This window comes from Carassius auratus, chromosome 41 (genome assembly GCF_003368295.1).
Source record: "Carassius auratus strain Wakin chromosome 41, ASM336829v1, whole genome shotgun sequence".
Taxonomy (NCBI): domain Eukaryota; kingdom Metazoa; phylum Chordata; class Actinopteri; order Cypriniformes; family Cyprinidae; genus Carassius; species Carassius auratus.
The window spans coordinates 2,445,699-2,468,153 of NC_039283.1; the positions used below are offsets into that span (position 1 = coordinate 2,445,699).

The 22,455-nt window shown below is 36.9% G+C and overlaps 5 protein-coding genes across 8 annotated transcripts in view; 4 read left to right on the forward strand and 1 right to left on the reverse strand.

Annotated features, from left to right (window-relative positions):
* LOC113059523 (discoidin, CUB and LCCL domain-containing protein 1-like) overlaps positions 1 to 10,110 on the forward strand; it is a 13,957-nt gene extending 3,847 nt beyond the window's left edge. The window contains exons 2-15 of one of the 4 annotated variants that reach the window (XM_026228059.1): positions 567 to 788; positions 1,204 to 1,341; positions 3,199 to 3,250; positions 3,387 to 3,459; positions 3,609 to 3,742; positions 4,005 to 4,042; positions 4,414 to 4,593; positions 4,709 to 4,821; positions 5,842 to 6,001; positions 6,182 to 6,271; positions 6,376 to 6,469; positions 7,073 to 7,113; positions 7,193 to 7,300; positions 9,376 to 10,110. In XM_026228059.1, coding sequence (XP_026083844.1) covers positions 567 to 788; positions 1,204 to 1,341; positions 3,199 to 3,250; positions 3,387 to 3,459; positions 3,609 to 3,742; positions 4,005 to 4,042; positions 4,414 to 4,593; positions 4,709 to 4,821; positions 5,842 to 6,001; positions 6,182 to 6,271; positions 6,376 to 6,469; positions 7,073 to 7,113; positions 7,193 to 7,300; positions 9,376 to 9,821 — 1,889 coding nt within the window. In that variant the 3' untranslated portion in view covers positions 9,822 to 10,110. The remainder of the gene's footprint in view (positions 1 to 566; positions 789 to 1,203; positions 1,342 to 3,198; positions 3,251 to 3,386; positions 3,460 to 3,608; positions 3,743 to 4,004; positions 4,043 to 4,413; positions 4,594 to 4,708; positions 4,822 to 5,841; positions 6,002 to 6,181; positions 6,272 to 6,375; positions 6,470 to 7,072; positions 7,114 to 7,192; positions 7,301 to 9,375) is intronic. The other 3 variants (XM_026228061.1, XM_026228060.1, XM_026228062.1) reach the window with 3 other exon arrangements.
* LOC113059477 (collagen alpha-6(VI) chain-like) overlaps positions 1 to 22,455 on the forward strand; it is a 1,020,620-nt gene that overhangs the window by 935,892 nt on the left and 62,273 nt on the right.
* LOC113059566 (ras-related protein Rab-39B-like) lies at positions 10,269 to 11,496 on the forward strand. The gene is made up of 3 exons (XM_026228133.1): positions 10,269 to 10,403; positions 10,495 to 10,736; positions 10,940 to 11,496. The coding sequence occupies exons 2-3, from the start codon at positions 10,507 to 10,509 to the stop codon at positions 11,352 to 11,354; spliced, it is 645 nt and encodes a 214-aa protein (XP_026083918.1). The 5' UTR covers positions 10,269 to 10,403; positions 10,495 to 10,506; the 3' UTR covers positions 11,355 to 11,496.
* Positions 15,679 to 18,363, forward strand: LOC113059565 (ras-related protein Rab-39B-like). Its single transcript, XM_026228132.1, has 2 exons — positions 15,679 to 16,111; positions 17,432 to 18,363. Exons 1-2 carry the CDS (start codon positions 15,894 to 15,896, stop codon positions 17,871 to 17,873), a joined length of 660 nt encoding a protein of 219 aa, XP_026083917.1. The 5' UTR covers positions 15,679 to 15,893; the 3' UTR covers positions 17,874 to 18,363.
* Positions 18,506 to 22,268, reverse strand: LOC113059570 (transcription initiation factor TFIID subunit 12-like). Its single transcript, XM_026228136.1, has 6 exons — positions 22,114 to 22,268; positions 21,484 to 21,716; positions 21,325 to 21,402; positions 20,475 to 20,589; positions 19,419 to 19,507; positions 18,506 to 19,333 (listed from the first exon to the last, which is right to left on the reverse strand). The coding sequence occupies exons 2-6, from the start codon at positions 21,652 to 21,654 to the stop codon at positions 19,298 to 19,300; spliced, it is 489 nt and encodes a 162-aa protein (XP_026083921.1). The 5' UTR covers positions 21,655 to 21,716; positions 22,114 to 22,268; the 3' UTR covers positions 18,506 to 19,297.

A 22,455-nucleotide genomic window follows, 5' to 3' on the forward strand; every position in this document is an offset into this window, starting at 1 on the left:
AAAGGGCCTAGACCATAAATGGAGCAAGAGACTCAAAAGCATTGGATAAATTTGGCTATTCATATTGACTATGGGATTTAGTGGAACTCCAAACTAGTTGGCAATCGTTTTGGGGTTATGTTGTGGCGATTATGTCATGTTTATGAACTTGGTAGAGTGTGTCTACCATACAACACAACATTGCCATCAACTAAACGCTACTGCAATTATGGCTTTAATTAACGCCAGTTATGGAAAGCCCCTCAAGTGTGACTAATACTGAGAGAATTGGCAAGTCCCCTTACCACACAAGCTTTTGCAATCCACTCTTCAATACCCAGCAAACGACCTGCCAATACCCACAATGCTAATACTAAATGTGCTCTGCCTCGTTTTCCCATGGGCTAGAAACATGTCAAGAGAGAAACTAGTTAGCACATTTGATGATTAATGGAAGTTAAATGAGAGATAAAATCTAAATGTGGAAACACACCACAAAATTAGAACATTAACAGAAGAAAAAAACGCCTTTTTAACTCCTATCACATTAATATCAATGTGATCTTCCCACTCTCTTTTCCCTTTAGGCAATGGGTGTGGGCACACAGTCCTCAATCCCAGCAGTGGCACACTGACCTCGCTGAACTTCCCGGGAACCTACCCTAACCATACCCAGTGTGAGTGGAGCCTAAGGGTACCGAAGGGCCAGACGCTGCTCTTGAACCTTGGGGACTTTGACTTGGAGAGGAGCCAAGACTGCATATCTGGCTCTCTTACCATTACAGACACCAGTGGGGCCACTGTAGTGGGTAGGACCCTCTTCAAACAGACATTATGGAATGGCAGTCTTGCCCACTGTTGTGTATATATTTTATATAACAACATAATTAAATATACATTAAATAACTGATATTAAAAACCCAATAGGATTTTACAGTCACCTTCAACTCTAAATTTATAGCCACCTCATTCACAGTATGTTGTTACTGAGAAATTCCAGAGATCCAACCTCATGCTGCTCTTTAGCTCCCCAGTCACATGATCATAGCATGACTGCAGCTTGCATGCTGCATTCCACTCTGCTGTAGCATGACGGTTACGTGGTCACATAAATGTGCATGAACAGCCTTTTATGACAGAAAAGGTGTGCTGGATTGTGTGTTGAATCTAAAAATGCATTAAATCTACTGAGCTTGTTTATATCATGTGGTTTGTGATTCACAGGTCCTCTGTGTGGGCAGTTATCCTCCACAAGCAGGAATATATCTGTGAGTACTAATGAAGTCACAGTGCGTTTCATCTCCGGCACTCACCGTTCAGGAAGGGGCTTTGTCATGTCCTATTCAACCAATCAGCACTCAGGTAATAGCTCATAACCTTTACATGTCCCACTCCATTCTGTGCACCTATAAACAGTAGACAAAAAAGAATGTGACCCCATGGTTCAAGTGAGTTGTATATGATCAGAGTAAACACACCAGTAACTGTTTGTTCTCTAAATTTACAGCTTACTCAGTAAACAGCACTTCAGCTGACTCCACAAGTGGGAGCAGTTCCCATCCTAATCTCAATTACTGTTTATTCTTGTTTCGAACATCACATGGGAACCGCCTTACTGGAGGTCATGCACAGATCGCTAAATAAACACCCTTACATGTGTCACGGTAGACTACGTGGTCAGTCTTAATTTATTACTGTATATTAGAAATAATTAGTGGTGTTTACATCATTTATTAAAACTATTTAAATAAAAAATAAAAAAAAATTATGCATTTAGCAGACGCTTTTATCCAAAGCAACTTACAGTGCATTCAGGCTATCAATTTTTACATATCATGTGTTCCCGGGGAATCGAAAAACATTTTTGAACATTAATTGTAAAGCTTAAATAAAATAACATTTAAATATTAGGTGAAACGTTATAAAATTACTCACTGAAACTAAAATCTAAAGAGCAATAGTTGAAGAGAAAGACAAAATAAACAATATTTATAAAAACTATAATGAAATGGAATTCCAAATTATAATTGTATATAAATAATTCTAAATTAACACTAGGTATAATGATTTTTTTTATTTTTTTTGGTGCACTAAGGCCCAGTGTGTAGATTATAATACAGAGAACCTTAATGGGTCGGCCCTGGATGTAAGGATTTTAAAATGTGTGTTAGGGTGACCGACTGGAATGCAGCTCTCCTCCTTGGCTGAGATTCAGAGTGTTTGCTTTGTAAGCAGGGCAGCAGACTGCCGCTCATGGCCTGAATAAGTAGAGGCCCCTGTGCTTGGCCACACACTGAAGTAGATGGAATGCTGTATGCTCACTCCTCCTGCATTGACAAGGACGGACAGCATGCAGCTTAACCATCACCTGACCACACAGTCGAAGCCACTCATGCCAGTTTCTGACTGGCTGACATGCATAATTTAAGAGTCGAATTGTTGAGTTTTGCAGGCAAATCTTCTCTTGGCTTTGTAGACAATTTTTTTTTAAATATATACAGTACCAGTAAAAATTTGGGATACACCTGATTTTTTTTTTTTTTTTTTTTTTTGCCAAATGTAACATATTTATGTAATTATTTTACAATTTGTGTATACCAAAATAGTATATGTCATCAGAACTATAATAAAACAAATACTTTAAGCTAATTATTATAGCAAGATATTATTATTATTTAAATTCATTTCATTATCTTTATGCAATTTATCTAATATATAATATTTCTAACAATGTATATATAAACAAGAATGAGCAAGTAAGATTTTTTTATTGTTTAAAGAAAATCTTATATTTTTTTGTTATTATCAATGTTGAAAACAGGATTTTTCTGAAAATTTCTGAAAAGTCTTTCCTGTCACTATTTATTTAATAGTGTGTTAATTAAAAAATTAAATAAATAGAATTAACTCAAAATTAAAAGCTCTGTCTTTCCCTGGAGGTCAATGTTCTGTCAAAAGTTCTCACTTTGCTCCAGAGCAAACAGTAGTGATTCATATCTTCCTTCTTTTCCTATGTATAAAGTTGTTTATGTAAAGCCCTAGACATGTGCTATTTACCAAATGCTGACCTTCTTCCTGTGATTGCACTGATGCATCATTCTATTAAGACTATTACGTCAAGTCAGTTGGTAAATGTAGTCGACACTAAGCCAGTGAATATGAGCACATGTTGTGGATTGTAACTGTGCTGTTCATATCAATGCTGTTTTTATTGCTTAGAGCTCATTTCGTGTTTGGATCGAGGCACACATTTTTCCTCTCAGCAGATTAGGTAAGAACAAATCTTCAATACTTAGCTGACATTAAAAAAAAAAGATTTTTTTTCATGACTCTGAATAGTCCCACTCTATCTTGTAGGTTACATATTAATGTTTAATATCTGAATCCTGGACTCACTTGTGTTCCAGTGCATTCTGTCCTGCAGGCTGCAAAGGTGTCACAGGAGAAATTTGGGGCTGGCATGGACAAGGATACCGGGATGTAAGATGGGATATTATCTATGTGGAGTAGTGAGATTATTAGTCATGGCATTTGAATTTATAACCATATAGGGATGTTTGTAAAAGCTTACAACACACACTTCTGATAAAAAGAGTTGATAGTGTTCTATCATGTTTATGTTTTTCTAGACCTCTGTTTTATGCAAAGCTGCAATCCATGCCGGTGTTATTTCAGACAGTTTGGGGGGCATGATCAATGTGTCTCTGCAGAGGGGCATTACCTTGTATGAGTCAAACTTCTCTAATGGAGTACTGTCCAAAACGTGAGTGTGAGGCATTTTGTATAAGATATATATAGATATATAAACATAGACACCTAGTGGTGTGGATGTTGCATCACAAAAAAAAACAAGTTTTTCAGAGGTCATTGGAGAAATGTGTTATTCACAGTCAGACATGGTTAATTTATTCAATGAGTTAAAATAGCCACTAACAGTAGGAGGAGGGCCACAAAATAATAGCATTAAGGCCTCCATAATATATATATTAAAAATTAAAAACGTTTTTTTTTTTGTGTGTAAACAGCGGTTCCTTGTCAGATAAACGGCTTATCTTCCACAGAGGTAATAACTTATTTTTCCCTGTAGTTATTCCTATAGATATTATTTGGGTTCATTGCAAATTGAATCTAGTAACATTAATTTTGGCTTTGCACTGGATGAATTTATTTGTAATACTATTTCTTAAACTGCAAAATGCCTAATACCAGGATTGAGCCTGCATGTCAGCGTTGAGTCATAAATTAGAGTTTATCTAACCCACAGTTACACCTGCTACATGATCCTCACACCTTAAACATGCTGTTAGTGCCTATTTGTAATTATACATGGCTAGAAGATAAACACTAACCGCTGAAAACTAACAATTCTATCTGAGGTGTGAGAAAGTATGATTTTCATTTGTCTGAGCAAGATCTGTTCTCTTCCATGCGCAGACTGTGACAGGGAGCTAACGGTGGTGGCCTTTAACACTTCTTCAGTGTGGGAGGAGGTCAACAGATTTGGTCAGAGGGTCTTATGGTCTCCAGGACACTGGGGATCTCAGTGGGCTGCGAGCTCTGGGGATCAGCAGCCATGGATGGAGATTGAGCTGTGGAACAAGAGTAGTGTCACAGGTCAGAGTTCAGCCTCTAATAATCACTGTGCAAACCTCTGCTGAGCTATTACAGCAATAGTAAGTGTTACAGATGCAAAATAAGAAAAAAATCGAATGTTTACATCTGCTTTCAGGCATCGTGACAAAGGGTACGCCACATTACTACATTGAGTCTTACACCCTCATGTTCAGCAAAGACCGCAAAAACTGGAAAGTCTACAAAGTGGCATCGAGCAAAGATAAGAAGGTACGTAATGCTACACATTTAAACAGGAAAGTTAATTAATAAACAGCACAGTTGGACACAGGAACACATTCTTTGTGAACAGATCCTAATAGTTCTGTTTTTATGTACATTGCAAGGTATTTATTTTATGACAGTGATAACTCCACCCTGCATCATGTTGGTTAACTGAAAGGTGACCCTGGACTACAAAACAGGTCTTAATTCGCTGGGGTATATTTGTAGCAATTGCCAAAAATACATTGTATGGGTCAAAATTATGGATTTTTCTTTTATGCCAAAAATCATTAGGATAGTAAGTAAAGATCATGTTACATGAAGATATTTAAAACATTTCCTACTGTAAATAAATGAAAACTTATTTTTTGATTAGTAATATGCATCGTTAAGAACTTAATTTGAACAAATTTAAAGGTGATTTTCTCAGTATTTAGATTTTTTTGGACCCTCAGATTCTAGATATTCATATAGTCGTATCTCGCCCAGATATTGTCTTGTCCTAATAAACAATACATCAATGGAGAGCATATTTATTCAGCCTTCATATGATGTATAAATCTCAAATTCGTAAAAATGTACCCTTATGACTGGTTTTGTGGTCCATGGGCACAAATCTTATCAAGTGCCATAACTAATTTTGAAATGTTGTGTTTCGTACCGTGTCATACCTCTTCACGAAATATATGCTCTTTGTAGCATTTTTGCTTTCAAAAAAACATTTTTAAGGTGAAGTCAGCTTGTGTTATACCTTAATCACCAGAAAAACGTCCACAAAGACACGATTCCTATCTTCCTCTGAGCCAGGTTACAACAATTTGTTCAATTCTTAGCTGATTTTTTTTAACATGTATGAATGATTCTGAAAATATTATGTTAAACCTAATATATTCACATTCTTATTTTGTGGTGAAAAAAAAATGTGCATGCTGTTAGATAATATTTTTGGCAAATCAGCAGCATTTCAGTATGCATGGCTGCGTGATCTTCTATTTTCATATGTAAAAAAATTCTGTATATTTGAAGGTGTTTGAGGCCCATTCTGACGGTCATGTGACGGTACTCAACAGTCTGATTCCTCCAGTAGTAGCACGCTACCTCCTCCTGAAACCCCAGAGGTGGCATATAAGGGCTTCTGCACTGGTTCAAGTGCTGGGGTGCCCTTCTGCCCCCCGTTCCGGAGATGGTAAGGGTCTGCCCCAGAATCTCTTTTAAGTTCCTTTATGCCACGTAAACTTCAGTTTAAATATTTTTATAGTACAAGTACAATTTTTATAATACAAGACCATTGTATTAGTCACATTCCAGGCCCACTGTAGTAAACCTTGTCTTTTAAACCTGTGATGAATTCTCTCAATTTTAAAAGCAGGATTGAATACTGGAAAGCCAGTTGTCACAGAGACTGTGCCTCTAGACACACTCTCCACTGAAGGTCCTGTCGTCACAAGAAGCTCAGGTGAGGTGAATTTGTAAGGTAATCTGCTAATACTAACATAATATGTAAACTCAAAGTAGATTTGTTTTTTTAAAGACTAAAGCTTTTATTATTATTCCCTTCAGGCCCCAGTCAAGCAATGATATTAGTGGCAGGCATGGTTTTGGGAGCCGCTCTGTGTGTGGGTTGCCTTTTAGCTGGCCTTATTTGGTGGAGAAGGTAACACACTAATTGTTCCCTATAATTTTTTTTTTTTTATTAAAAAAGGAAAACAATAAGAGCATGATGTAAACAACAAGTACTGTGACAGATTGTCACAGCAACCTTTATGAATAAAAAGCATTGGAAATGTATGATTCAGTTCCATAACTGTTCTACATAAGTAAATGTTACGTAAGTTGTTATATTAAATGTTATTTTATCTTAATCTGTCGTTTGTAAAAAAAAAAAAATGTGTTTTGTTTTTTTATCAATAGCACTACATTTTAATTAAATATTGTATCATTTGTTATGCTCTGTTGTATTAATTATCATATAAATCTATACTCAGTAATTGGATATACACTTTTGAATCATTTTTCTTCATTTAAAATCATTTTATTTATTTTTTTATTTAAAGAAAAAACTATTGTTAGTTGTTATATTAATGTTATTTCCCCATGCTATATTTGGTTAAATGTAACTTTTTTTTATAGGAAATAAAATGTATAGAAAATAGAAATGTATTATTTCCTTTCTTTTTATTTTGGGGTGAAATATGGCCTATACATACTCTTGACAGGGTTTGTGTTATTTACCTGTTTTTCTTTTTTTTTTTTTCAGAAAAAAAACTGCACAAATTAAGAAATGCTGTGTTGACCAAGGTATCTCTAGCCCTGTTTTTTTCCATTTCTCTATGTGTTGTTGGTGTTTCCAGACTGACTTTCTTTGTCTCTTCTTAAGGCTGTCAGGGTTTCCACGGGAAGAAGCTTCCGTGCACAAACCCCGAGCTTGTATCTTACCCTCTGGTTCGGAACATCCACGATGCCCTTCCCAACCCTCCTCTCAATGGTAAGACATCCACAGGGCTTTTCAACCCAGTATAGCAATGAATGCCGAAATTCACGAAGGAATGTTTCAAACGACAAACGAGACAAGGCAGTGTTTGTCGAGAGGACGCCGCTGGGTACAACAGTTCTCAGAATCAGATCAACAGCCCTCAGACATCGCAGTAATATATAGCAGTGAATAAGAGGGTTAATGTGGCTCAAACAGCAGGACAGAAACAGAGAGAAAGCCAAGTAGTCATTCTGACCCCTTTGTTTGCTCGCCCCACTCTGTGTGCTTCTGCTAAGCTGAGCTGCCAGTGCAACTCAGAAGTGACATGACAAGCGAATGGCTTTCATTCTGAGCTCATTCCTCTATGTGCCCCTGCCCAACAGTTGCTCAGTGGCAGCATAAACATGTCTTTCTTTCGTTGGCGGTGCTTCCCTAAAAGGGTACTTTAATTGGAGCCCAAATTAGGGGCATTCAAGCCAGAAGAACACCCTCCTCACCACCCACTGGCCAACAGACCCTTCAGTAAGGGGTTCTGGGACGAGGTGGACAGAGGGTCAGTGGTCAGGACAATCAGAGTCCTTTCTAACGTCGCTTCAATTAAAAGAGCTTTGCCCTCTTAGCATTCCAGCTGAGTGAGTGAAGGACTGAGAGAGGGAGAGGAAACTTGGGGCCCCTTTCATAGCCCAAACTGCTGTTGGCCACAGTTCAGTGGTTGAGCAGTGGGATCATGCGGGAACTCATTAAAGGGGGCATATGATGCAATTTCAATTTTTCCTTTTTCTTTGGAGTGTTACAAGCCCTTGTAAAGGTGCAAAGACTAAAGTTTCAATTCCAAAGAGATATTCTTTATAAAAGTTAAGAGTCAACCACACTTACTTAAAATGGGTCATTCTAACACGCCCACATGTCTATGTCACGATGTGGGAAGATTTGCATAACACCGCCCAGATGTTCATGCAAAGAAAGAAGGCGTAACTTTTATTCTCACTGTTGCTGCAACTGCCGCCATGTTGTGGAGACGCTGTGTGTTTATAGCAATTTTCCACAACGATTACAACAATTTGTGCAGCGCATTTAGTGGATGAGGAGGACTGTTTCCTGTGAGAGTAGCCTACAATGCCAGAGTCTATTTCTATTAAGTGAGGCAACTTTGAAAGGACAGTCTGGCACTTCTGAGACACAGGATGAAGGATAATCTAAGGGAGGGTTTATATACTCTAACTTGTTTATGATTGGTCGATAATTGAGGGGTTTAAAGTCTTATTTTTAATTTCATAAGTAATAACAAAAATATTTTCAATGTAATATTTAATCTTAGATTTTTACACATAGGCTATGTAAAACATTAAATATACACGATAGAAGTTTCCGATTCTATTTCTTTACATTTTCTAATGAAAAACATGAAAAAAAGTGTTATTTTGTTTAATATATTATTATTTTTTATATTAGAATTAAAATAAATTAAAATCTAATTTGTAAAATTTATAAAATGTTTAAATGGAACAGTTTTAAACAGTTAAAATGGACTGTGTTTTTAATATAATTTTTTATTTGAATAAATCATAATGTTTTATTATTTTAACATTTAAAATAAATACAATTAAAATAAAATACATATAAATATAAATATCAATATAATTGGAATTTAATTCAATATAATCAAAATATAACAATTTACTCACATTGCAGGGTGGTGTACAAAATTAGCCATGAAATGTTTTAATCATTACAATTTAAAATCTAAGTTTACTTCTAATAAATCATTTAATTCAATTAAATAATTTAAGTTGTACATGGAAAGGTTGGGAATGCCTGTTTTTAGCCATTTAAACATGTTTGTTCTTGTCGTCAAATGTTCCAAAATAATGAATACAGTAGCTTACTTCACCATTTCTCAGGTTTGTTAGTGTTACATTTTTTTGTGGGTTTTGCAGAATTTAGCTACAAACCTAATTAAACACACCTGTAACAGCTAATCGGTCTCCTCAAGACTACTTGAAAATAAACATGCAGTTGTGCTGAAGCCAGGTTGAAAATAACCTTTGCATGACAGTGTAAGGTTGAAGATCTCTGTTCTATAACAGGTGCAGGGTTGAAGATTTCTCCATTGTTTCCAGACTATGCGGAGCCTGATGTAGTTGCAGGTGGGCAGATGATGGGACTCACATTCCGACCCCCACTGGAAGAGGGCTACACCGTCCCCTACACCCTCAACCATTATGACACCCCTGGACAACTTCCCGAATACGCCGATCCCTTACCTGCCGAACCAGAATATGCAACACCCTTCAGTGAAATGCCCACAGACTTAACACCGGTCAGCCGACAGAATCAACCTGTGTGTCGATCCGCACAGGGCACAAGAGCAGAGCTGATCCAACAACAATATGACTGCCCTGCACACAGAGTGATCTCAAACGGGTACTGTACTCCAGTCTCACCTAGCACTGGCCAACATAAGGCTAGCATGATCTACTTTGAGCCCCAGACAGTTGAACCACTATTGCATACCTACCACGAGCCACTTTGAGCAACATGGCTCCCCTACTGAAGCCAGTTTGTGCTGTTAGCTGTTTACAACGTAACTTGTGTTAGATAGCATCAGCGATCAGCAGGTGACAGGAAAGCTGTATTGTTCAGGTGACCAGTGAACCGGTGTATTTGTATTTAATGCAAATGTGGGTGTGTTTTATATCTGTAACTAATCTGAATAAACTCCATGAGGATGTGTGTCTGTGAGATTTGCAACCACTAAAGTATTCAAGAACCTTTACAAAATGTTTGTAAGTATACAATAAAATTGACATTTTTATACCAAATCTGAAGTGTTGATACAATACCCTTCTATTGTTTTGCGTACTATCAAAACTAATTTAAAAGCACATTAAGAAAATAATCTCTCTCTTTCTTTCTACATACACACACAGAGAGAAAAAATGAAATCTTCAGAGGTTTTTCAGAAATACTTCCTTTTTTTTTTTTTTATAAACTTCGCCTGCCACATAACGCCCATTTCCGTATCATATAAATCTGTAAGACAACTTTCTATTAACCAGAAAAACACCGACCCCTACCAGATTCAAACAGGAACTTTTTCTTCAGAAACCAACAGGTACAGGTCCGACATGTATAACTTAAAGAATTGTGGATTTAAATCTGAATATTAATTATAATTTGATCTTTTCTCTGGTCAAATCTTTAAGGATCCTGGAGCAATGTCAGCTGCCGTGAATGGTACTGAGTGCCTGTACCGGTTTAAAATCGTCATGATAGGTGAAGGTTATGTGGGCAAGTCATGCATGCTGTATAGATACTTAAATGGCTTGTTTCCAGAGCAAATAAATGTAAACATTGGAGCGAGCTGCTGCGATCACATCCTAGAGGTGGAGCCTGGCGTGAGAGTACAGCTACAGATTTGGGATAGGAATGGGCATAAATCATTTTGGTAAGCAGTGAGAACTCTACTTTACTTTATTAGTTCAATAATGAAAGCTGTCATTCTCCAAAATGACGGTGTGGGGGGGGGGGGGGGTATTACAAAATCTAGTTTAAAAAAACTATGTACACTTCAATTTTTTTCATTGATAAAAAAATAAAAGACTTTAATGCACACTGCTCGTATAACCTGATGAACTGTTATGTATTCAGGAATCGTCAGCTGATCCAGATTTACATTGGTCAGTCAGCTGGATGCCTGCTGGTGTTTGACCTGGGCAGTCGTGAGTCTTTTGAAGTCCTTAAACATCGGTACACAGAGATGTGTAATGGAGCGAATACACACACTATGCTCTTTGTACTTGTGGGACACAAGTGTGATAGAAATGAGCAGGAAGTGAATCAAGAGGAGGTGGAACAGTTCGCAGGTGAATTGGGAGCACCATACATCGAGGCCTCGGCTGTCACGGGTCACAATGTGGCAGAAGCGTTTGAGCTGTTGACTCGGCGCATTTATCAGGGTTATCTGAGTGGAGAGGTGCGTTTACATGAAAGCTGGGGCAAGATCAATGATAAAAAACTAAACAAAGATGAGTCAGCTGAAAACAGCAAATGCTGTGTCTCATAAAGTTAACATGAGACTGCATTTTTTCCATTGGTGGCCATTTAAAGGAGCCATACATTGTGACAAAATAAAAACAAACCACTATAAATCACAAATATTTCATTATATTAAAGTAGATCTTGTGCCAGTGAAATCTTTATTTTAAATGGACTTGAGTTTTGTAACTAACATCTGTTGATTTAAAAAAAAAAGTTTTTTTTTTTCTTCTTTTTTTGCTTGAAAATAAACTTACAACAATTCCATACACTCAAAAAAATGAATTTTTAGTTTTGTTCACTTTACCTGAACAATTCATGTTGAATTAATGCCATTTTGGCTATTTTTAATTTCAACATGATTGTGTCATGTTAAACTGACTTAAACCTGTCTCTCGTTGGTTTAACATAAAGTTTTCATTTTGAAAGAACATGTTTCAATCAAGTCCCTCAAAATAAGTTTTACACTTCCCATCATGCTTTGCACAGGACTGGATATGGGGAGAGAAAATGTTGAAATAAAGTGTTATTTTATGCAGTTTTTAATAAAATGTGATAATAAGGAGACTTTTTCATGTATAATGCTCTATTATGTGGGCATTTTAAAAGACTTTATATTGGTGTATTTTGTGCGAGTTACCATTGTGGTGAAGTGTGGAGCTTGTGGTTGGGTTGAGGACCTGGTTGAAAGAACGTCTAAAATACTTAATTTAAAAAAAAGCAACTTTAATGAGAGTGCTAGTGTATGATGTACACATAGTAACATCCTTAAACTGCAAACAATTAACATCATGTGTAAAGAAAAGTTATATCTTACTTGCTAATGTTTTTATAACACTTTGGCTAAACTTGCATGGACAGTGGTTCTACATGATGTAAACATATTATCTCTACTCAGATATTTCATGTAGGATGAACTAAAGCAAACTGAGTAAACTCAACTAAAGGTAGAAAAGTCCTTATAACTTGATTTATTCATGTCCAAATAACATGGTACAAACATGTGGAACCACTGTCCATGATAGAATCATGTTCAGCCAAAGAGTCATTTTTTTGAGTGTACTTAATTTAACAGGTTGTTAAAACATTTTGTTTTTGTTAAAGCATTTTGTGATTATGTTGCATTTGTTAACTATGTATGTTTTTTATAACTTTTTTTATTATTATTATTTATATATTTGATTTTGCTTTTAGCTAGGCCTATATGATGAATGCAGTGTGATCAGCTTATATCATGTTAAAAAAAACAGATGCTGCATTTGGAAACTTTGGAGTCTCAAGACAAAGTCTGTACTTCCCCTTATTGCCATTCAGAAAAATGCATGTCAAGTTTAGTGAAGGAAACGCTAAAATGCCTTTGACTAACACAATAATACTAAAGAAATTGTCTCTTTTCTCTGTAAACAAATAATGGACTTTTTCCAGTTCACTGTATCTCCACCCTTGGTGACCTGATCCAAATTACATTCAAGTAGACAGTGTACAAAGGCTTATCATTTACTTTTTATGCTTCTGGATCTATAAAATCTGATAAAGCAATAAAACAGTGTGGCTAGTATAACAGTTAACCCCATCCTGGAATCATTTGCAAACAAAGTGAAACATTCTATAAAAAGATATGAAGGATTTTTGTTGTCAAATGTCTGTAAAGCTTGTTATAGATAGTTATAAATTTGAACAATTACTGCTTTTAATGGATATGGCTGTGAACTTATTAACAGGCCAAGCACACGCACACACATACACACATACAGTAAATAATCCAGTAAATGCTTCTCACACTGCTATCATGACACTGAACTTCTACCATCGTTCTCAGTTCAGAGGTTATTGAGAAATACGTCCCTTTCTTGTATAAACCCTGCCTTTCTCATAAATACCTCCCGTTTGCCCTGCAATGTGAATCCTATAAACAGGAAAAGAAAAAAAGCAAGGCCGACACAATAACAACATTCAAAAAGGAAAAGCTTTCTATTCAGAAATGAAGAGGTACAGCTGATCAGTTTCAAACCTGAAGATTTATGTACTTCTTCATGATGTAATATCCTTAAAATGTAAATGTGGTTCTCTGAATACCATACATGATTTATTTGGTTCTCTGTTCAGATCTCATTGAATACTGGAGTAGTAATACCCAGCAGTCATGAATTGCAGTTCCAGTGTTGTTGGAAATGGTGTTACCATTGATGTGGATCACATCCTAGAGATGGATCCTGGGGTGAGAGAGTACAAATCCAGATTGTGGATACACCCAGTCAGGAATGGATAGGGTAAGCAGAGAGAATATAGTACAACGTGTGCATGCTCTTCAAAATGTCTTTATCTTGATCTGAAAAATCTGTGCATTTTCCTTAACTTAATTTTGGAAAACATTACAGTTAAATTACATTTTTTGACACAGGATACAGTAAAACTGGGCAATCAAGTCTGTTTTTAGGTTTCTTAGTTAACTTCCTGAAATCTATTTGCAACGTTTCCAAGTCTTTTGAAATCATAAAGTTTTGTGTGAGGAACAGATTTTTTTGTTTGTTTTTTTGCCATGGTCAATGTGTATCAATTTTAGATCTTTAAACACTTAAAAGCACTTAATATCATGCACAATGCGATGGTTGTTCAAATTCATGAACTTTCCTTCTCAGGAATATTATGGACCAGATCTTCCCTTGCTTAATGCCTGCTGGTGTTTGACATGGTCTTTCAGCTACATTAAATATAAAAATGTCTAGCTTTTCATCAGAAGTTGTGAAAAAGACTTCCGGTTCTCAAATAAACTCTGCCTGTCAAATTAACCGTTCTTCTATTGTTAAAGTGAATGTAAGTTAATCAGCAGTACTGAATATCACTGATTGCAAGAACCATTTTAAAAAGGTCATGATAGGCGAAAAATGTGTTGGCAAGTCATGCATGCTGCAACACTATACCGAGGACCTGTATCTAGAGGTGGATGAGCTGCATAGGGTGAGAGTATAACTACAGATTTGGGATACAAGCCTCAGTGTTGTTCCGAATTTCAACTCCCTGCCAAATTATTACTTGTACCTGTGGGAGACAAGTGCACTGGGAGCACCGTACATTGAGGCCTCAGCCAGAACGGGTCTCGATGTGACAGAAGCTTTTGAGCGGACACATTTATCAGGGCTATGGAGAGGTGAGCTCGCGTGAAAGATGGGACAACATCTTTAAAGCAAACAAAACCAATAAAGATTAGCCAGCTGAAAACATATGTACAAAAACATTTTTCTTCCCATCTTTAGCCATTTAAAATCAGCCATGTATTTTTATCAATTTTTTGAATGCAGGGCATGAACCACTATAATGTGGTGGTACTCAGCATAAGAGCAGAGAATACAAAAAGCCAGTAGATCCTAGTCACGAGCTGCAGTAAAGCCCGAACCTCGTTTTACAGATACTGGTTGCTTTATCATCATTGTCAAAGGAAAAGATTGTACGTCCCCTAGTGGCCATCGAGAAAAACGCATGTCATTACAATCTGGCTTAGTGAAGGAAATGCTACAGAAATACATAGCTTTCATGTTATTAGACATTCAAAGCAAGCTTCAAGGAGTCGTGAGAAATATTTCCACGTTTTAATGGTCTATTAGACTACTACAACAGTACGTCTTATGTCTGTTTTCTTCCTCTGTTAGTAAATAATGGGCATTTATTCCATTTCATTGGATCCCCACCCTTGCTGTTCAGGTATTAATTGCTTTCATTATAACTATAAAAAGTGTCCGAACAGGCTCAGCGAACATAGGCCTATCAGTGGCTTTTTTTACGCGTCTATATGTACAAAGACTAATAGCAGTGACAAGCATTACAATTAAAAGTCCACTGGATTAACAAAGTGGTCCACTAAGTAGTCCACTAAACTAATTTATCTGAAAACAAAGCTGGCCTAAACTGTCTGTCTCTCTGTGTCCTCGGGGAGTCTGTTCCATTGTTGTTCACCCCCTGTTTGGAAAGCCATATAACTGTGGAAACGTTTTGTAGCAAACTAACCTGTAATGCACACTGGTGAGGAGTAAGTGGGTTTGATTTCATCATGACATTGGAAGTCTTCCAGCAATCTTCAGAGGTTATGACCTGGGTGGAAGCAATCTCATGATTAGCCTATTGAGAAAGACTTAGCACATAACATGTGCTTTTATGTGATGCATGCCATGAGCTGGCCTCAACAGGAAATACTGGGCTTGTTCTGATATGATACAGCATGCTCATTCCCTCTGGTCTATGAGAAATCCCTAACTTTCTGCTGGTATTTATAAACCCCGCCTTTCACAAAAACCCCGCCCAATAACAAGTATGAACAGGCAAAGATTAAAAAACAGATGAGCTAGACAGAAGCTCTCACCCCTACGACGTTTAAACAGACGCTGCCTTTTGCAGAACAACACAGGAGAACCTGAGGAACGATGGGTTTATTTACACCTATGTTTACAACGAAAACTTCAAAACCTCTAAGTTAAGGGGTTCTCTGGTCAAATCTCCGAGGAGGATCCTGGTGGAGTGGCTGTTTCTAGTCAACCCTAGTCTTTTTATTCGCCCCATTCGTCTGGTTGAAATCATGGATCTCACTTTGTGGCAGTACCAGTTTCGAATCATCATGTTAGGAGACTCCACAGTGGGCAAATCATCCATGTTGAAGCGCTACACAGAAGATCTGTTTCTGGAGAGCATCAACCAAACAGTCGGAGTGGACTTCTTTGTACACTTCCTAGAGGTGGAACCTGGGGTGAGGGTCAAACTTCAGTTCTGGGATACAGCTGGTCAAGAGAGGTTTAGGTAAGTCCGACATTGTTCTATCATGGATTGAACAAACTGTGATGTCCAAAATCAAATACCTAAGGTCACAGGTGTCCAATCCTCCTACCGGAGGACCAACGTCCTGAAAAGACCTTAATCCTAAAGACCTTGATTAGCCAGTCCATGTGTGTTTATTTGGGGTTAAAGCTAAACTAAAGTGGCCCTCCAGAAGCAGGACTGAACAGCCATGTTTAAGCCGAACGATCCACAAGAAAAAGGACTATTTTCCCCTTAAAGTAACTTCTGCATGTTTACTCAAAAGCTCAGTGTCTTAAACAGTTTAAAGATGCCTTGCTTCTGAAAAACTGGATTGTGAAACATTACTCATCACAGCAGCAAGTATTTGCATGATACGTCCAGGAAGTAATTTGTCAGTCTACACTAAAAATGGGTTCACTGTCAGGCCTGGCTCCACGGGTGGGTGGAGGGACAGGCGGTTGGTCTTGACCCACTTAATTGGCCCACCCTGCCAATAGAGCCAACTGTTCAGCCCACCCGGAGAGAACTATGGTCCATCTGACTTCTTAGAGCTTGATTTGGGCCTGTTTTCTGGTATGCATGGATGACTTTAAACAGACAGATCACCAAAATGGAAACGTATGTCATCATTTACTCACCCTCATGTCATTCCAAAGTCTCATGGGTGGCAAGACTTGTGACCAGATGAGGGAGGCTAATATAAGATATAATATCAGTTGTAACTGCTAAAACACCAGTTCACTCATTGTAATGCACACTTTTAATAACAAAGTTCCAAAATAATTCCGTTGTTTTCTAGTGTGAAGAACATTTGAATAATCTATAGAAACTTTTTTTTGCCCTATAGAACCTTTTGTGCAATGGAAAGGTTCCATGTATGTTTAAAGTGGTTATTTAATGCTATTTGAGAATAAGAAATACCATTTATGCCGCAGTTCATCTAAGAATTTACTGCTGATTTTACATGATTTCAATTTGAGTTTGACAAGCAGTTTTTGCAATTTCAGCATTTCGCCATTCAAGTAAATAGGAGTTGGTCTTGCATGCCTGAAATAGTTAAGAGGGCATTGCAAATAAAACTGCATAGTGAAAAGGACCCTGGAATTATACAGATTATCCAGTGAGAAAGAAAATAAGGGTAATTGGATTTTATCAATCAGAAATTAAGGTTTTTTTTTTTTTTTTTTTTTAAAGTTATGTACTAAAATGGAGCCAGAATGTAATGCAATGTATAAACAGATTATTGATTATCATGGTAAAGAGGTCTGGAAAAAATAACCCTAAAAATATAAATAACTCTAAAACTGTGGTCTGTTTTAGGTCTGTGACTCGCTCCTACTACCGTAACTCAGTCGGAGGTCTTCTGGTTTTCGATCTGGGCAACCGCAAATCTTTCGAAAATGTGCAGCAGTGGTATGAAGAGGTGTTCGAACGTGTACAGCCCTACACTGTGCTCTATGTGCTAGTGGGACACAAAAGTGACCGGGTCAAAGCCGGAGAGCGAGCCGTGAACCGAACTGAGGCAGAGAAGCTCGCAACCCAACTGGGAGCACCGTACATCGAGGCCTCAGCCAAAACAGGTCACAATGTGAAAGAGGCCTTTGAACTCTTGACCCGGCGGATTTATCAGGGCTTAAAAAGTGGAGAGATCCAGTTGCGTGATGGGTGGGATGGAGTCAAGAGCTCAGCACCTACAGCCCAAGCACTCCAGAGGAAACAAAAAAGTGAAGCCGCTGAGAAAAACAAGAGCTGTGCTTGTTAACTTAACTTACTTATATGTGGTTCTCGCAACTTTTGAAAGCAAATCATCTAATAGGATGGATTGGTCTGACTTTGGCGAATATATACGAAAGCAAATGTCAAGGTCTTTCATATTGTAGGTATGAAATTTGATCATCAGCAATACATTTCATAACGGCATGGATAATTTTTGCTTATCTGCAAGATTTTAACATTTTGCAAACTATACTGAAACGCTTGTTTAATTTCATATACATAAATGTGTACATCTGATTTCCAGTTGTTTTTTCCGATTTCTACTCCGCTTTGTACAAAGGTGTCTTTAGTAGCATTACTGCATTAGTTGAATATTTTAACTCCTATTCATCCTATCACGTTTATTGGCATGCATATGGCCACATATTTCCATAAACATCTATTTGCTGATACAGAAAGGGCTGCTTGAAATGTATAGCTATTCCTGTAAATCATAATTACATGAGATTCTGGAGGTATTTAAGACTTAAAATAATTCACTAAAATATTACTTTTACACTTAATGGGAGTTTAGATATTAATTTGCCACAGTCTAGACACAATGCAGAAACTATTTATGTTAGTTGTTATTTCTGAAATTATGTCCAACACAACTGGAGTCATTTCAGTGAGAATAAATCACAATAAGACTTTTTTTTTTATTCAGGGAAAAACAAGAGACTGTAAAACACTGTGATACATGGCAAAAAAAAAAAGTTTTAACTCTGTTTAACTCCACAGAAATGTTCAAATATGTCCACAAACCCACAGCAGAAGGGGTTTATGAACCATTTCCTATATACCACACATATATAACTCCATCTAACCAGTTAACCAATCTGCATTATGGCACTAGTCCCAATGCAATTAATTAAATAGGGAAGTGGTATTTATTTCTCTGGTAAAAATGACTGCTTACCTTTAGAAAGTCACGCACTAAAGATCTCCTCTATAGTACTAAATATTACTTAAGTGATGAGTTCTATAACACCGAACACTATGAACAAATCAGACACATGGTGATTGTAATTGTGCATAGCTATTAATGCCAGCTGAGCAAAAGTTGTGTGTCTCCATGATGGGTCAGCTATACACAAAATATGAATGAAAATGTGGTTTGTGGGAGAAACAATAAACAATTGATGTTTTTCACAGGAGTCTGTGAGATTCTATAATATAATAAACCCCAGTATAGCACCAAGCCAGAGACTAAAGTGCCCAAATAAAATGTTCTCATGGTGGTTTTAACACAAAGTGAACTGTACAGAAAATTTACGTCACTTCCTACACACCGTTTGAATGTGAAATGTCAACAGAACCGTACTGTAAATAGTACAACGCATTCTGTCTCTCTGATTAACGTAACATATATAAGTTCAATCCCTCTCCACTTTCAAAACTTGCAGGAAAAAAAAAATGTGTTGGTGCTTGCTACTTTTTGGTTGTTTTGCGGATCAATGCCATTCTCTGAAAGAAAAGAAAACTATATTTAGATATGCACGTCATTTGTTTTTCATAATATCAGTTGAAGTGCATGAGAATGACAGCTGACCTGTTTGTGAGCTTCTGTGGTGCAAGCCTTCTTATAAGGTCGGATCTCATCTGAGCCATAACCAGGAATCCACATGTTCCACTGTCGTTCTGTAATGCAATGTTGGATTATGAACTATAATAACACTGTTCTTCAGATAGTCATTCAAACAGTCTGCTATTGGCCTTGATTTAAACATTTATAGGATTCATAAATGTAAACTGTTATTTTTATTTTCTATCATATTAACGGTAATGAAATAAAATGTAAAAACATCAAGTTCATCCTGAGGGGACACATTAAAGGATTAGTTCACTTCCAGAATAAAAATTTCCTGAGAACTTTCTCACACCTGTGTCATCTAAGATGTTCAAATCTTTATGTCATCAGTCGCAAAAAAATTAAGGTTTTATAAGGCAAACATTTCAGGATTTTACTCCATTTAATGGTCTATATAAGGAATAATGGCCATTTAAATGTATAGTTTTTAACCACAAATGCTCATCTTGCACTAGCTCCACGATGTGTGTCTGCAAATTCACGCATTACATAATCACGTTGGAAAGGTCATAAGTGGTTAGCTCTGCGTTTGTGTACTCCTGTTCAAAAAGGTTGGGTCGGGAGCGAAAAACTCATCCAACTTCAAAATCATCCGACCTCATTGTTTTAACTTCTGTTTTGCATGTTCGCTCTGTAAACACAGGGTTGGCACTTCTGCCTACCTCACACATAACCTTTCCAACATTATTATGTAATGCCTGAAGTTGAGCTAGTGCAAGACGAGCATTTGGGGTTAAAAAGTATATTCATTTTTATTTGTTAAGAAAATGACCGATCATTTTCCTCGGCTGAGATCGTGTAGGCCCTTTGTAGCTGCATTGAAACTGCAATTTGGACCTTCAACACATTAGCCACCATTGAAGTATATTATATGAAGAAAAATCCTGGATCATTTTCCAAAAAAAAAAAAAAAAAAACTTAAATTTCTTTGCGACTGAAGAAAGAAAGAAACAAACATCTTGAATGACATGGGGGTGAGTAAATTATCAGTATATTATGTATATGCAAGACCCTCACCCAGGTGTAGCTGGACATCTTTCACTTCAAGAGTGTTTGACTTCCTGTGTCGGGCAAGTTGGCATGCCGCAGTCACCACACTCTCAATGAAGTCATCTGCAATCTGCAAGAGCATCTGATGGGAAGGGAATTGACTCGTATCAACAGACAAAAGCATATAGTGACACTACTTGGGGTCCCTCTCTTACTCATAAAGACCGCATTTATTTGATATGGAAAAAATAGTAATATTGTAACCTACTTTTCTGCTTTTAAAGGGGTTCTCGATTATGATTTTACTTTTTTTAATTTAGTTAGTGTGTACTGTTACTGTTTGAGAACAAACAACATATGCAAAGTAACGATGATCAAAGTTCAATGCGAAGGGAGATATTTTGCATCCTTGTTGAATAAAAGTATTATAATGATAAATACTAAAAAATATAAAGCAATGTTCTAATTCCTAATATTCAAAATGGATAACTAAGGAACCATATCAATAATCTACTGACTAGTTTTCAACTTTATTTTAACAGTGAATGTAAAGGGATGTTTCTTAATTCGAGATGCTGTTATTTTATTTGAAATCATTCAAGAATGAGAAGTCATTCAGACAACCCAGACTTGTCAAACGTCTTTACTGTTACGTTTGCTGAATAAAAGTATAATAAATAATTATAATAATATAATATAAAATAATCTTCTAAGCACTGAGCTGACAAAAATGGATAATTAACTAGAAAACAATATGAATAGTTAACTGATTATTTTATATTTATAGATATATATAGTTGTAATTCAGGCAACCCAGACTTGTCAGTTACAAAAATATATACTTCTGTACATCACTAATAATAAAAGTAATACATACCTCTTCCACATCTTCATCGAGTTGCTCATTAGGGTCAATTTCTCTCACAAGATCCTGCAGTTTCTTCTTACTAAGCACCTGTTTTGAGGATATTAGATCATAAATGTAACAAATACAAATAGTGGCAAGTCTAAAACATTTGTATTGCTCGGGTCTCACCTGAGAGCTTTCAGGGCTCAGTCTCCCTGCAGGTCCAGGGGTGCCCGGGACTTTCCCGGGGACGACGGTGCTGTTGGCCATGTTGGTGGAGATGGGTGGTGTTGAAGAGGCTTCTGCTTTCACAGCAGTGAAGAAGTTTGAGCGACTAGTCTGTGCTGGGTACTGGGTCATACTATACCAGTCAAGAGATATCTGTCATGAGCCACTTCAAAGTCAGAGTGAGGTATGTTCAGCTGCAGAATATACATATAAAAATTATTAAGTATTAATAAATATTTAGTCACTTTCAGAATCACTCTACACAGAGCTCACTTGGAAAAACACATCACAGGACTGTCATCTGCTCTACAGGCTAACAACTTTAGCTTCTTAGCTTCGCTGATGTTTTCTGACATTGTCAGCTTAAAGTACCTGGGCAAATGCGGATGTCATAATAATACTAGTAAGTTACATGCAGTAATGTAAATTAAAAAATAAATCACGTTTCGTCTAAACGTTTTCGTATCAATTCATATCAATTTCATCTTAGCATATTAGCAGCTAGCATGTAAACATTTGTGCCAATCCACATCTCGCGATGCTTTCCTTTTGTTTTATATATTTCTGTCAGACGATGAATTAGTGTAGTACCTGATCCAAATAATTCTGTATTATCTTCCCATCTTCAACATTTATAAACTGGAAATATTCAAAAGCCCATTAAAGTTGATGATGTTATTCCTTCTGGAGGCGCCTCTTCTGACTGGCGAACGGAGCTCTGGTGAATTATCGCGAGCTGTCAGGGAATACGTTTTACAAAATAAAAGCCCAGCTGAAAAAAGAAGCTATTCTATTTTAACATCTATTTAAAATTACCGCGCTTTTTTTTTTGTTATGCTCGATGAGTCAATACATTTTTAATTCTTCCTCTAGTTTGTAAAAAAAAACAATTTGTATTTACAGTATTATGTAGTAGTGTTTACAATAGAAGTC

Excerpts from the sequence above, each read along its gene's own strand:
- LOC113059566 (XM_026228133.1), top strand. The coding sequence starts at position 10,507 with ATGTCAGCTGCCGTGAATGGTACTGAGTGCCTGTACCGGTTTAAAATC. Across the intron at positions 10,737-10,939 it reads AATGGGCATAAATCATTTTG|GAATCGTCAGCTGATCCAGA; the intron begins GTAAGCAGTGAG and ends TTATGTATTCAG.
- LOC113059565 (XM_026228132.1), top strand. The coding sequence starts at position 15,894 with ATGGATCTCACTTTGTGGCAGTACCAGTTTCGAATCATCATGTTAGGA. Across the intron at positions 16,112-17,431 it reads GCTGGTCAAGAGAGGTTTAG|GTCTGTGACTCGCTCCTACT; the intron begins GTAAGTCCGACA and ends GGTCTGTTTTAG.
- LOC113059570 (XM_026228136.1), bottom strand. The coding sequence starts at position 21,654 with ATGACCCAGTACCCAGCACAGACTAGTCGCTCAAACTTCTTCACTGCT. Across the intron at positions 21,403-21,483 it reads TGAGCCCTGAAAGCTCTCAG|GTGCTTAGTAAGAAGAAACT; the intron begins GTGAGACCCGAG and ends TCCTCAAAACAG. Across the intron at positions 20,590-21,324 it reads TCGATGAAGATGTGGAAGAG|ATGCTCTTGCAGATTGCAGA; the intron begins GTATGTATTACT and ends CCTTCCCATCAG.